This window comes from Pongo abelii, chromosome 12 (genome assembly GCF_028885655.2).
Source record: "Pongo abelii isolate AG06213 chromosome 12, NHGRI_mPonAbe1-v2.0_pri, whole genome shotgun sequence".
NCBI lineage: Eukaryota > Metazoa > Chordata > Mammalia > Primates > Hominidae > Pongo > Pongo abelii.
In genome coordinates, this window is record NC_071997.2 from 38,771,121 (window position 1) to 38,783,558 (window position 12,438).

General features: G+C 40.9%; 1 protein-coding gene across 1 annotated transcript; it reads left to right on the forward strand.

The window, feature by feature from the left end:
• Window positions 1-663: 663 nt before the first annotated feature.
• On the forward strand, window positions 664-11,573 carry SULT1C4 (sulfotransferase family 1C member 4). Its single transcript, XM_002811748.6, has 7 exons — window positions 664-1,150; window positions 4,390-4,515; window positions 5,000-5,097; window positions 5,679-5,805; window positions 5,999-6,093; window positions 8,772-8,952; window positions 9,899-11,573. Exons 1-7 carry the CDS (start codon window positions 982-984, stop codon window positions 10,009-10,011), a joined length of 909 nt encoding a protein of 302 aa, XP_002811794.1. The 5' UTR covers window positions 664-981; the 3' UTR covers window positions 10,012-11,573.
• Window positions 11,574-12,438: the final 865 nt, after the last annotated feature.

Sequence of the window (12,438 nt, forward strand, 5' to 3'; positions counted from 1 at the left end):
AGGAGGGACCTACTTGAGATGACATAGAAAGTCAAAGAAGACTTCTCCAGAAAAGGGGCATCAAAGCTGGGACACGAAGAAAGAGAATCAGACAGCCAGACACACAAGAGCCGACAAGATCTCCAGAAGGAGTGCTGCCATGGGGAGCAAGTGTGGCATGGCCCTGGGGTGCAGGCCAGGCCGGGAGCAGGGACTGAAGCAAGTTGTGAAATTTCTGATTATCAGGGGCAGAATGGATTCCTAAGGCAGCCACTGTCTTCTGTTAACTCTGGAGTTTTCTGCATCCCTTTTGCTTTAAATGAGGCATACATGTTTTCATAGCTGTGATGAAACCCCTACAAAGGAAGGAGCCTTCTCCAGTTTAGCATTATTTATTTTACTCTTAAAAAATAACAAAGCTGACCCTGGCAGATGTTTGTACTGGGAGGTTCAGATCCATCCAGGCCCCCACTGTTAATAGCCCACGGGAAAGTCCCTGCAGTCTCTCAGGGAAGTCATTCTGTGTAGAATCTGTAATTTCACAGGCAAGTCCCGCAACTTTTTAATTGTTTAAAATTCCCCGAAGGAACAATTACTGAAATTGTCTATGAAGGGTTTAATGGACACAGAGATGAGAGCTATAAACAATGTGATACTATGTCCTGTTAACTCACAGAGAACGCAAGGGCTGGAACGGGACGCAGCCAGCAGGGTTTGTGACCGCCTCTGCTGTGACGCCACAGCCTGGTGAAGAGGGGGCTGAAGTTCCTCAGGAAACTGCCAGTGGACAAATTCATAAACAAGAGCTCCAGTTCCCTGGAACCTGAGTCGGGAGGCCTGCAGCTCACTTTCTCCCTGTTTGCTGGCCCAGACAGGCCTGTGCTAGAGGGCTGGATAGTGTGGTAGTGTGGTGGATAGAGTGCGGCCTCTATCTACAACGCAGCCATATGCTGACTGAAAGATAACTTTGTGTCTGGAAGAGCCCTTTGATTTCTTACAGCAATGGCCTTACACGAGATGGAGGATTTTACATTTGATGGAACAAAGCGCTTAAGTGTCAACTACGTGAAGGGAATTCTTCAACCCACAGACACTTGTGACATCTGGGATAAGATCTGGAACTTCCAAGCCAAGCCTGATGACCTGCTTATTTCTACCTATCCTAAAGCAGGTAGGTGGAAGGGCTTGCAGGGGAAGGGGAAGAGGAGAGTTAGGAAGGTAAGTGGGAAGGATGCATTAGTCATGAAATAAAGAAGTTGATCTGGAAAACTCTACTGAACAGAGTGATACGGCTAAGGAAAGTTACTAGTGGAAACTGAAGCTATACCGAAACATACTAAAATGACATACACATTTTTAGAATTCAATCTTCTTATGATGCTATGATGTACTTTCTATTTATTTTTTTTTTTTTACTTTCCCAGGAGAGAGTGAAAACAGTTAAGAGCAAAAGGGTAGACTTGTTTATTTATTTGTTCCCAATCTAGGCCCTTATTGTAGATCTTGTTAAAAGCTGCTTTGAGTGTGTGAGCTAGAAAGGGGATCCCGAGTCTGATTTGGGAAAGAAATAGGGGAGCTTTGGTTCTGCAATGTTGATATCACCTCAGCAGCCCTCCCATCTCAGGGTCTGAGAACCATCCTTCTGATTTCCACCTTCCTCTGTGGTAAGTTGTGAACCAACTGCCTTATCTCAACAATCAGTTTAACAAAGTTGTCTGTAAAAGTAGGACTAGCTTGAGCTGAGCCACCATGTCATAAAAATTGGGTGATGATGAGGAGGAAATAGTTCTCTATAAATATTTTTGCATATCTACATATCTACTAGAAATACATTACTCGGTTCACACACAAATTGTATATAAATTTGCTCTTTGCAAAATCAAGCTGTCAAAACTCTTGTTATACACACACAAACACACACACATCAAAAAATCTAAACCTCAGTATTTTCTGAGACTGTTCAAAACCCTCTTTTGTTCTTATCTCTCAAGATCCTGACAGAAGATTCTGCAGGCACATGGAGGCCTTGGTCTCTTCTTTGTCCATCTGTTTCATGTTGGTCCTGATTTCCCAATCTTACTCATCAGGAGCCCATTCAGGATCAAATTTTTCTGAATGTAAATTTCTAAAAGTAGCCACTGGTGAGGATCACATCTCATCATCTTAATTTCATTGACAATTCCACTTGATTATCAATTCAATACATAAATAATCTTTGCTCTACCTGCCAAACGCCAAGTACGAAGATATGGTTCATTTAGGTTTTTCATGGCATTAATGAGGTTTAAGCAATTCAAAAAGCACACTAAGAAAATTAAATGCTTGCCATCTAAAGTAATATTTAATCATAACTAAAACCATATACATTAATGAAGCCTATTTTATTAGAAGGAAGAAGAAACAAGCATAGATGGCAAAAATAGTTCACCCTAAATTTTTAAAAGAATACTCTGAATGACACAAGAAAAAAATACATCATAGAATCACTGACCTCTAGAGAATAAATTGAGAAGTCATTCCACTCACCCCGGAGCCTCTAGCAACATTTGAATCTGCCCTCATGTTGGCTCATGTCTATAAATTCATTCAATTCATTCATTATAGACATTCAGTGTTATGGCTATAAATTCCCATAAAACTAGTACAAATGGCTGCAATATTCTTTGCATGGATAGCTAAAGATATCTTGGCCCTTCCTCCTGTAATAAAAGTTGCTGCCAGAAAATACAGGAGACCAACTAATATAAAATATAAAATGTAATTTAATTTTTTTCTAACCTATGCCCTTATTCTAGGCCTTTAAAAGCACTAAATTGAGAATATGGGAAAAGGAATCTATAGAGTTTCAGCCAGATAATACAGGAAAGATCAACCTAGATCAGGATTCAGAAAGCCATCCTGGCTAGGCATGGTGGCTCACGCCTGTAATCCCATCACTTTGGGAGGCCAAGGCAGGAGGATCTTTTGAAGCCAGAAGATTGAGACCAGCATGGGCAACATAGGGAAACTCCTATGTAGAAAAAAAAATTAAAAATTAGCCAGGCATGGTGGCATGCACTCACAGTCCTAGCTATTTGGGAGGTTGAAGCAAGAGGACCATTGAGCCCAGGAGTTGGAGGCTGCACTGAGCTAAGATCCCACCACTGTACTCCAGCCTGGGCAACAGAGCAAGACCCTGTCTCTGGAAAAAAAGAAAAAAAAAAAGCCATCCTAAAATAACTCAACATCCTCCTAACCTGGATTTTGCCAGAACATCTGGTGCAACAGATCTTCATCAAAGGGTGAAGATTATGTTGATAGCACAATATCACTGTCAGGATCAGTGCAAGACACTGACAGACTGAAGCTGGGGGATACCATTCTACCTATGGCCACAGTGGCAGTGGTTGGGTCTAGGGCACTGGGCCATGTAACGTGGAATGGTCTCTGCAAAATTTCTATCTGCTGGGGCTACCATCAGCAGCCACCACCTCAGGAAGGATGACTTCTATCTCCCCACTGCCTTCGAAAACTCAGGCTAATGCATCTCACTAGAGGGATCTAAATAGCCTTCAAAATCTTAGTGGCAAAGGAGTTTATGGGAGGCCTTTTACAGCCTTTCAGCCCATGAGATATGGGGGATACAGAGAAAGGCGAAAAATGAATACTAAGTGCTAATGGTCAATATCAAGTTCAAGCCCTAATGGTTCACTCATTCAGCCAACAATACTAAATGCTCCTATGCTATGTGACTGGGAAAAAGAGAGTTTGAAAATCATGTAGTTATTTCTCTATAGGAGATCACAATTTGGGGAGAATGTCCTTTCTAAGGACAATACAGCTAAATAAATAGAACAACAATAACAATCCAAATTAATAGTTGTGACAGAAAAAAATAAATGTATATTTATCAGTCTAATGTTCATTCAAAATTGGAGTATTTTTTTAAAAATCATATTATGATAATAAGATATAAATAAGGAATGCTATCTTCTGAATCCCATTTAAAACTTAGCTTTTAAATTCACATAGATGGTCCAGGCATGGTGGCTCACACCTATAATCCCAGCATTTTAGGAGGCTGAGGCGAGCAGATCACTTGAGCTCAGGAGTTCCAGATCAGCCTGGGCAACATGGTAAAATCCCGTCTCTACAAAAAGTACAAAAATTAGCCAGGGGTCATTGTGCATGCATGTAACCCCTGCTACCCAGGAGGCTGAGGTGAGAGGATCGCTTGAACCCAGGAAGCAGAGGTTGCAGTGAGCCAAGATTGCACCATTGAACTCCAGCCTTGATACAGAGCAAGACCCTGTCTCAAAAAACAAAACAAACAAAAAAAAAAGACATAGATGTTCTAACAAGTATTTGATCATATTTTAAGGAATGTACTACACTAGATGTCTATTCGTCTTCATTTTACGTGCATGTAAGGAACAACATGGACTCAGGAGATAGTGGAATTAATACAAAATGAAGGTGATGTGGAGAAAAGTAAACGGGCACCGACTCATCAACGATTTCCTTTCCTCGAAATGAAAATCCCATCCTTAGGATCTGGTAAGTATGGAATAGCCACACTTCACTACAGTCCTAAAATGCACTTAGGATTTTTACTGTCTATGCACCTTTCAAAATTATAGGCTTTCAAACAATTATTGGTGAGTTTCATGGTTTTGTCTTTTTTTAACTGTGTTATACTCCAGACATTTTCTAATGGAATTACTGTTTATACAAAAGTGAGTTAAATTTTGTTTCTCTAGTTAGAAATTAATTTCACTTCAAAAGGATAAACTCAAGTAAGATAATCCTGGTGAAAGGGTTTGAATTTTTTAGGTTCTTATTTATTTGGATGACTGTTATGGTTAGGAATTGTTCTAGTCAAAACATCTATTCATAGGCTAGACGTATTCTCTCACACCAGATCTACAGTTACAATGTTCTTGTAGATGCTTTGAATCGTAGTAGTAATAATGGAAGCAGCAAGACTTGGAAGCAAATAGAGAAAAAAATAGTAGAAATTGATCGAAAACCAATTTTGCAGGTTTGGAACAAGCTCATGCAATGCCCTCACCACGGATCCTGAAAACACATCTTCCCTTTCACTTGCTGCCACCATCCTTGCTAGAGAAAAACTGTAAGGTAAAAAGCAAAAGGAATTCAGAGTTGTACTCCTTAAAACAACCTTAGTCTTCCATTTCCTCTTAAAACACTTCACTTGTTAAATATATATATATAACTCTTCACAATAATCAATACGCAAATTAATACGAATCCTAGCCAGGCACGTTGGCTCACGCCTATAATCACAGCATTTTGGGAGACTGAGATGTGTGGATCAGTTGAGGTCAGGGTTTCAAGACCAGCCTGACCAACACGGTGAAAACCCATCTCTACCAAAAACACAAAATTCGCAGGACGTGGTGACACACACCTGTAATCCAAGCTACTCAGGAAGCTGAGGCAGGAGACTCGCTTGAACACAGGAGGCAGAGGTTGCAGTGAGCCAAGATCGCACCATTGCACTCCAGCCTGGGTGACAGAGCAAGACTCTATCTCGAAAAAAAAAAGTCTCCCATAACCAGGATGACAAGAATGCAGCCTCAGAAAAAATGAACTGTATGAAATGTATCTACCCTAACATGACTTGCCTGGGCAGTAACAGCAAAAAAAAAAAAAATTCCTGTTTTTTTTGCTTCTTCCCTTCCCTTCATCATTCCCAGATAATCTATGTAGCAAGAAATCCCAAGGACAACATGGTGTCCTATTACCATTTCCAAAGAATGAATAAAGCACTTCCTGCTCCAGGAACATGGGAAGAGTATTTTGAGACTTTTCTGACTGGGAAAGGTGAGAGAATTTAGCTTTGTTTCCCTTCGTTTCTCAAAATCTCCAAACACCCTAGAAGGAAAGAATCTTTTCTTTTGACCAGGGGCTCTGCCTTCTTTAATGGAACACTCTCACTTCTCTTCAGGAATTCTCCTTTCAGTGGTATAATAGGACCTCTGTGACTCATTGCCCTGTTTTCCATCCCATCCTCCAGTGTGCTGGGGCTCCTGGCATGAACATGTGAAAGGATGGTGGGAAGCCAAAGACAAACACCGCATTCTCTACCTCTTCTATGAGGACATGAAGAAGGTGAGCACAGTGCCATCTAAGGTGTACCCACTGGACCATAAAACATTTAAGTCATAATGTATTGACCCCATCAGGGACTCAGATTGATGCGGGGAACAGAAAATTGCTGCACTTCATTGGTTACAGCTGTCATTTGTCGAAGTGTGCATGGCTGATCATGAGTTTAAGTATCACACAGTCTCACCTGCAACTTCCTGGTGCTCCCGGGGATGCTGCACATTTCCCTTATGGGCAGGTTATTACACAGTATGGATGGTGTCATTTTCTCCCTTGCATGTCTATTTTAAAATGCAGTTTAGCAGGAAAAACAATCCTAGCACGTTTTGGTTTCTTTGGTTTTTGGTTTGGTTTTGTTGGTTTTTGTTTTTGTTTTTTGAGACAGAGGAGGAGTTTCACTTTGTCACCCAGACTGGAGTGCAGTGATGCAATCTCAAGTCACTGCAAGCTCCGCCTCCCAGGTTCAAGCGATTCTCCTGCCTCAGCCTACGGAGTAGTTGGGATTACAGTCGCCTGCCAGCACGCCCAGCTAATTATTTGTATTTTTAATAGAAACCGGGTTTCACCATGTTGGCCAGGCTGGTTTTGAACTCCTGATCCCAAGTGTTCCACCCTCCTCGGCCTGCTAAAGTGCTAGAATTACAGGCGTGAGCTACCATGCCTACAGTTTTTGTTTTTTTTTATTAGCACTGAGGAACATAATACTTTATTTATTTATTTTTTTTTTTTTTTTGAGATGGAGTCTCGCTCTGTCACCCAGGCTGGAGTGCAGTGGCACGATCTCTGGCTCACTGCAAGCTCTGCCTCCCGGGTTCACACCATTCTCCTGCTTCAGCCTCCCAAGTAGCTGGGACTACAGGCACCCGCCACCACGCCCAGCTAATTTTTTGTATTTTTTACTAGAGACGGGGTTTCACCGTGTTAGCCAGGTCTCAATCTCCTGACCTCGTGATCTGCCCGCCTCAGCCTCCCAAAGTGCTGGGATTACAGGCGTGAGCCACCACGCCCAGCCAATAGCTTTAAGAAACTTTAAGAAGTGGTGCAATGGAAAATACTAATGATTTAGATTCAAAATTATTGAAATCAAGTTCTGTCAATTCTTGGTAAAGATACTTAACATCTTGGGAAATTAGTTTTCTTAAACATAAAAATGAAGATGATAATATTTACCCATTCAAGATTTATTTGAGGACTAAATGAGATAATATCAGTGGATGTTTGTTGTAAATAATCATCTACTAAGTTACTTTCTGTGACCCCACTAAATACAGAGATCTGTACAGAATTACAGTCTCTGTTCTTGAATTGGTCATTGAAAGCCTTGATACTCAACAGGTGCTTCACAGACTAGTTGCATGAGCTAGTGGAGCCTGCTGTAGGCCTGCTAAGTCTGGAGTTTTATAAAATTCCCCGGAGATTCAAGCACACATCACCATTTAGATGCACTTCTCTAAGGTTCAATCACTGCTGGGCCTTGTGATATGAGTGATTTCTACAAAATATCAAAGGCGTAGAAAATACAGACTATTTTCATGTGGTTTTTAAAATAATTGTTATAGCTCTAGGATTTTCAGAAGCATGACCGAAGAACCAGCAGAACAACCTATGAGGTTATCAGTATAAAATTCCCTCCTTCTTTGTGTTTACTTTGTTTTTACTTGGTACAAAAGTGTTGTGCCACCATACGAAGACTCCGGGCAGATGATGTTTCCCTACAGCATGTATCATAGCCATGTCAGAGAAAGGATATGTCGCTGGGAATGGGGCTCTTTTGTTTAGGTAGACCCTAGCGTATTATGCATGCCAGGAAGAAACTTTATCGAAATAGGTAATCTAACCTCAGAGTCCCTAAAAGTTTTAAAAATATTGCTGTGATCTTGTTCTTGAATGTCCCCTCACTGTAGTTCCCACAAAGCTCACAATTCTCAGCACTCTCTAATTCCTAGCCTGTGTGAGGTCAATTAAATGAAACATTTTTGACATACAAGCTTTTAAAGCAGAAGCCCACTATAGACACAGTGGTCAGGGTAAGCGCTTCCACTTTCCCTCCCCACCCATCCTCTGCTCCTAGAGATGGAGGAGTCCCACAGCCACAGTGATGTCACAAGGTTGTATGTCCCTTTGATGAGAAATCAGTAGCTACACTGGAACTGAGCTCCTCTCAGTTCCACTTGACTTGGTGGTCTGGTACCAGAGTTACTAGCCATGGGTGCCTCTTGAGGCATGCAAAAAAAAAAAATTCTCTCCTCTCCTCCTGCCATCACTGCAGTCTGGGGACATTTCTGTCAATGTCAGAAACAGGATGTAGCTTCCTCTGGGTCAGGTCTTAAATCTTCTGCCCCTGTGCTTCTGAAATGCCTTGAGCAGGGCTTGCGGACATGACCCTGACACATTCCCTTAGTGAACCATTCATTAGGCACTGTATGTCATTGTCTGGTGAATGTTTCACTAACCCTACCCAGTTGATTACATATTAAGGGGAAAAAATTATTAGTGATTCCAATGACTAAAAAAACAACAATATGGGTCATCACGTTAAAATGAGTCACTTGAGCATTTGTTAAGATTTGTTTTTTATTTTACCTCGTAATATGTTACTGGTTACTGTCATTAATCCATCATAATATTCTTTTTAAACTAATTCTATTAAATCATTACTTTTCTTTTGACTCTGATCATAGGACCCAAAGCATGAAATTCAGAAGCTGGCAGAATTTATTGGGAAGAAATTAGATGACAAAGTTCTAGATAAAATTGTCCATCACACTTCATTTGATGTCATGAAACAGAATCCAATGGCAAACTATTCATCGATTCCTGCTGAAATCATGGACCACTCCATTTCTCCGTTCATGAGAAAAGGTTTTTACAGTTTATTTTCGTTATAATCTTAAAAGAACTGTCAAATATTTTATAGCATTTGAACAGTTTTCTTTCCTGTGTCTAGGAAAAATAATATCTTTAATAAATGATTTGGGGAAGAAAGTATTTAAGAAGCCACTGATAAAATGAAAATCACATTTAATTAGCCAATTATTATTAAGATTAAGAGAGTAAGATTTGATGTCCAAATCCAACCATTTATCCCCACTTTCCCTTAAGAGTTCTGGCTAATAACATGAAAATATATAGAATTAACTCAGATAGGGCAAAGAATCCATTTTATAGACAGTTCTATGCTATCAGATTCAGTCATTCAAAGGTACTTACTGAGGGGCTTCTATGTGCCAGGCACTGTTCTAGCCACTGTTTGCAGCAGTGAACAAAACACAAAAATTCATGCCTGCGTGGAAATTCTATTCTAGTCATAAGCAAAATAAAGAATACATAGATAGATAACATTAAGAAAAACAAAACTGGGAAAGGTAACAGGGATTACAATTAGAGAATTTCTGGGGCGAGGTCTTATTTTTTCTTCTTCAAATGGTACCTTGGGCCTCCCAGAAACAGGCCCTTCTTGATCAGTTTACAGCATGGGAGCTACAGTCATGAGCACCCACCAGGCTTTAATGTGCAACAGGGCACAGAGAAAGACAAGAAAGCCCTTCAGGCCTGCTGTTGTAACATGGCGGTCTTGCCCACCCACTAATGCAGCCAGTTGGCAAGAGGCTCTCCTTGTCTCACAAATCAGACAGGAAAGTCGTCTTCTCTTCAGAATAAGGAAGTGACAGGATAGCAAGAGAAACGTTTTGTCCAATACTGCCCTTCCTGGAACATGGCATAGAAATCACCACACAGAAACAGGAGAATAGGGAAGCACAGACTCTTCCAACAGCTACTGACTCTCTCCCACATAACTGTATTTCAGGGGCAGTGGGAGACTGGAAGAAACACTTCACCGTGGCTCAGAATGAGAGATTTGATGAAGATTACAAGAAGAAAATGACTGATACCACACTAACTTTCCACTTCCAGTTCTAGTAAGGAAGAAAAATAACTAAAAATGTTTTAGTTTATTACCCAGTATATTTGGGTAATAATGAAAGTTTAATTCTCACAACAAATGATATCAGATTCCAGTTATCAGAATAGTTTATCGTGTTTGCTCTTGTTCACTCTACTAAGAAATTATTTTAAAAGGCTGGAGGCAAGGTGGTGACAGGCAGCAGGGTGGGGACATGGAGAGAGGGAAGCTCAATAAATCACTAGTTACAATCCTGGTATCATTGCCAATTATCATCGTATTTACATTTTCTACAATCATGTGCTTATTAACATATTGAAAATGCTTCAGTCCTCACATGATAATACACTAACATTTTCAGATTAAGTTTTGGTTCAAGTTAACTTTTTTTTTTTTTTTTGAGACGGAGTCTCGCTCTGTCACCCAGGCTGGAGTGCAGTGGCACGATCTCGGCTCACTGCAAGCTCTGCCTCCCAGGTTCATGCCATTCTCCTGCCTCAGCCTCCCGAGCAGCTGGGACTACAGGCGCCTGCCACCACTCCCGGCTAATTTTTTTTTTTTTTTTGTATTTTTAGTAGAGACGAGGTTTCACCATATTAGCCAGGATGTTCTCGATCTCCTGACCCTGTGATCCACCCGCCTCAGCCTCCCAAAGTGCTGAGATTACAGGCTTGAGCCACCGCGCCCGGCTGGTTCAAGTTAGTTTTTAAATGCATCACTAACGTGTAAATAGTGACTGTTTGTTCCTGCAATTTTTTGGTGGTGAAGTAACCGTCAAGTGATTCAGGTTCCTCTTGGAACCCTCCAAGAAAAACTTCAGGGTCCTAGTGTAATACATCTGTCCCCATCTCTCACTGGTGTATATATTTAACTGGACTCACTCTCCCACCCTCAGCTAATGCTACAATCCTGGAGTCACCCCTTGACTCATCTTTCCCATTGCCACCACAATCCATTCTAATCTGTCAGCAAAATCTGTCAGTTTTAATCTATGAAATCTCTTACAATATTTCCATCTAACCATTCCTTGTTTTCCTTCTATTTCTATAGCCACCCTTCTGGTTCAGAAACCTTTTACTTCTTGCCTCAACTAGTGTAATAGCTTCCTAACTCATTTCTCTCTATTTCACACAGATGGCAAGGTTATTTTCCTTAAAAAGACTCTTATTATGTTGTTCCTTAGCTCAAAATCCTTCAATGACTGAATTTTCACTGCCTGAAAGATAAATCCCAAGATTTTAGCCATGCATTCAAGAGCAGCTATAACCATAATGACTCCAGCCTTCACTTCCAGCTTCACCTTCCAAACCACCTCCATATCCCAACAAATTAGCCTACTTACTGGGTCCTAGTCACATCTTACCGCTTCCTACCCTCCCAGTTTTATTTATACCAAGCCTCCTCCTGAAATTTCCCTTCCTTTCTTTCTACCTACCCAAGACATATAACATGCTTCAATAACCAGTCCCTTCCTCCTACAAACACTACAACCTGGAAAGCACTCTTGCTTTTCTGAAGTCCTCTACACTTAATGTAACTCTTCTGTGATGAAGATTAAAGTGTATTATGGCAACTCTCATGTTTCTGTATTGTCTCTCTTTGCTTATTTTAATTTTTACTTTTTTTTTCCTCCAAGATAGTGATGTTGCTGTATATTTCATTGCATGCCAAACGGCATATAAAACACTCAAATATAAATGGCTGAAAAAACATGTCAAGGAAATTCTAAAAAGCTAACTCTTATATTTCAAGTAGACAGTCCCTAGAAGCACTCTAATTTATAGCTATGATGTTCGATATGCTAGACACTAGTCACGTGTGGCTATTTAAATTTAAATTAATTAAAATAAAATACAATTATAATTCAGTTCTTCATTTTTTACCAGCCAACTTTCAATTGCTCAGTAGCCATGAATGGCTAGAGGGTATCATATTGGGCAGTGCAGATTCTGAAACATTTGTAACACCAGAGAACCTTCTACTGGACAAGATTTTTTTTTTTTTTTTTTTTTTGAGACAGGGTCTTACTTTGTCGCCGAGGCTGGAATGCAGTGGTGTGATCACAGCTCATTGCAACCTCCACCTGCTGGGCTCAAGGGCAATCCTCCCACCTCAGCCTCCCAAGACTGGGACCAGAGGCTCACACTGGCTAATTTTTGTGGAGCAGAGTTTCAACCATGTTGCCCAGGCTGATCTCAAACCCTTGAGCTCAAGTGATCCTCCCACCTCGGCCACCAGAGTAGCTGGGACTACAGAAATGCACCACCACTCCTGGCTAATTTTTTGTTTCTGTTGTTTTTTTGTAGAGACAAGGTTTTGCCAGTTGCCCCAGGCTGGTCTTGAAGTGCTGGGCACAAGCAATCTACCTGCCTTGGCCTCCTAAAGTGCTGGGATTACAGGCATAAGACACCATGCCCAGCCTACCTCTTACTTTCCTGCAAATC

Coding starts and splice junctions, on each gene's coding strand:
- SULT1C4 (XM_002811748.6), top strand. CDS start 982: ATGGCCTTACACGAGATGGAGGATTTTACATTTGATGGAACAAAGCGC. Junction 4,516..4,999: donor AATCCCATCCTTAGGATCTG/GTAAGTATGGAA, acceptor CCAATTTTGCAG/GTTTGGAACAAGCTCATGCA. Junction 5,806..5,998: donor GACTTTTCTGACTGGGAAAG/GTGAGAGAATTT, acceptor CCCATCCTCCAG/TGTGCTGGGGCTCCTGGCAT.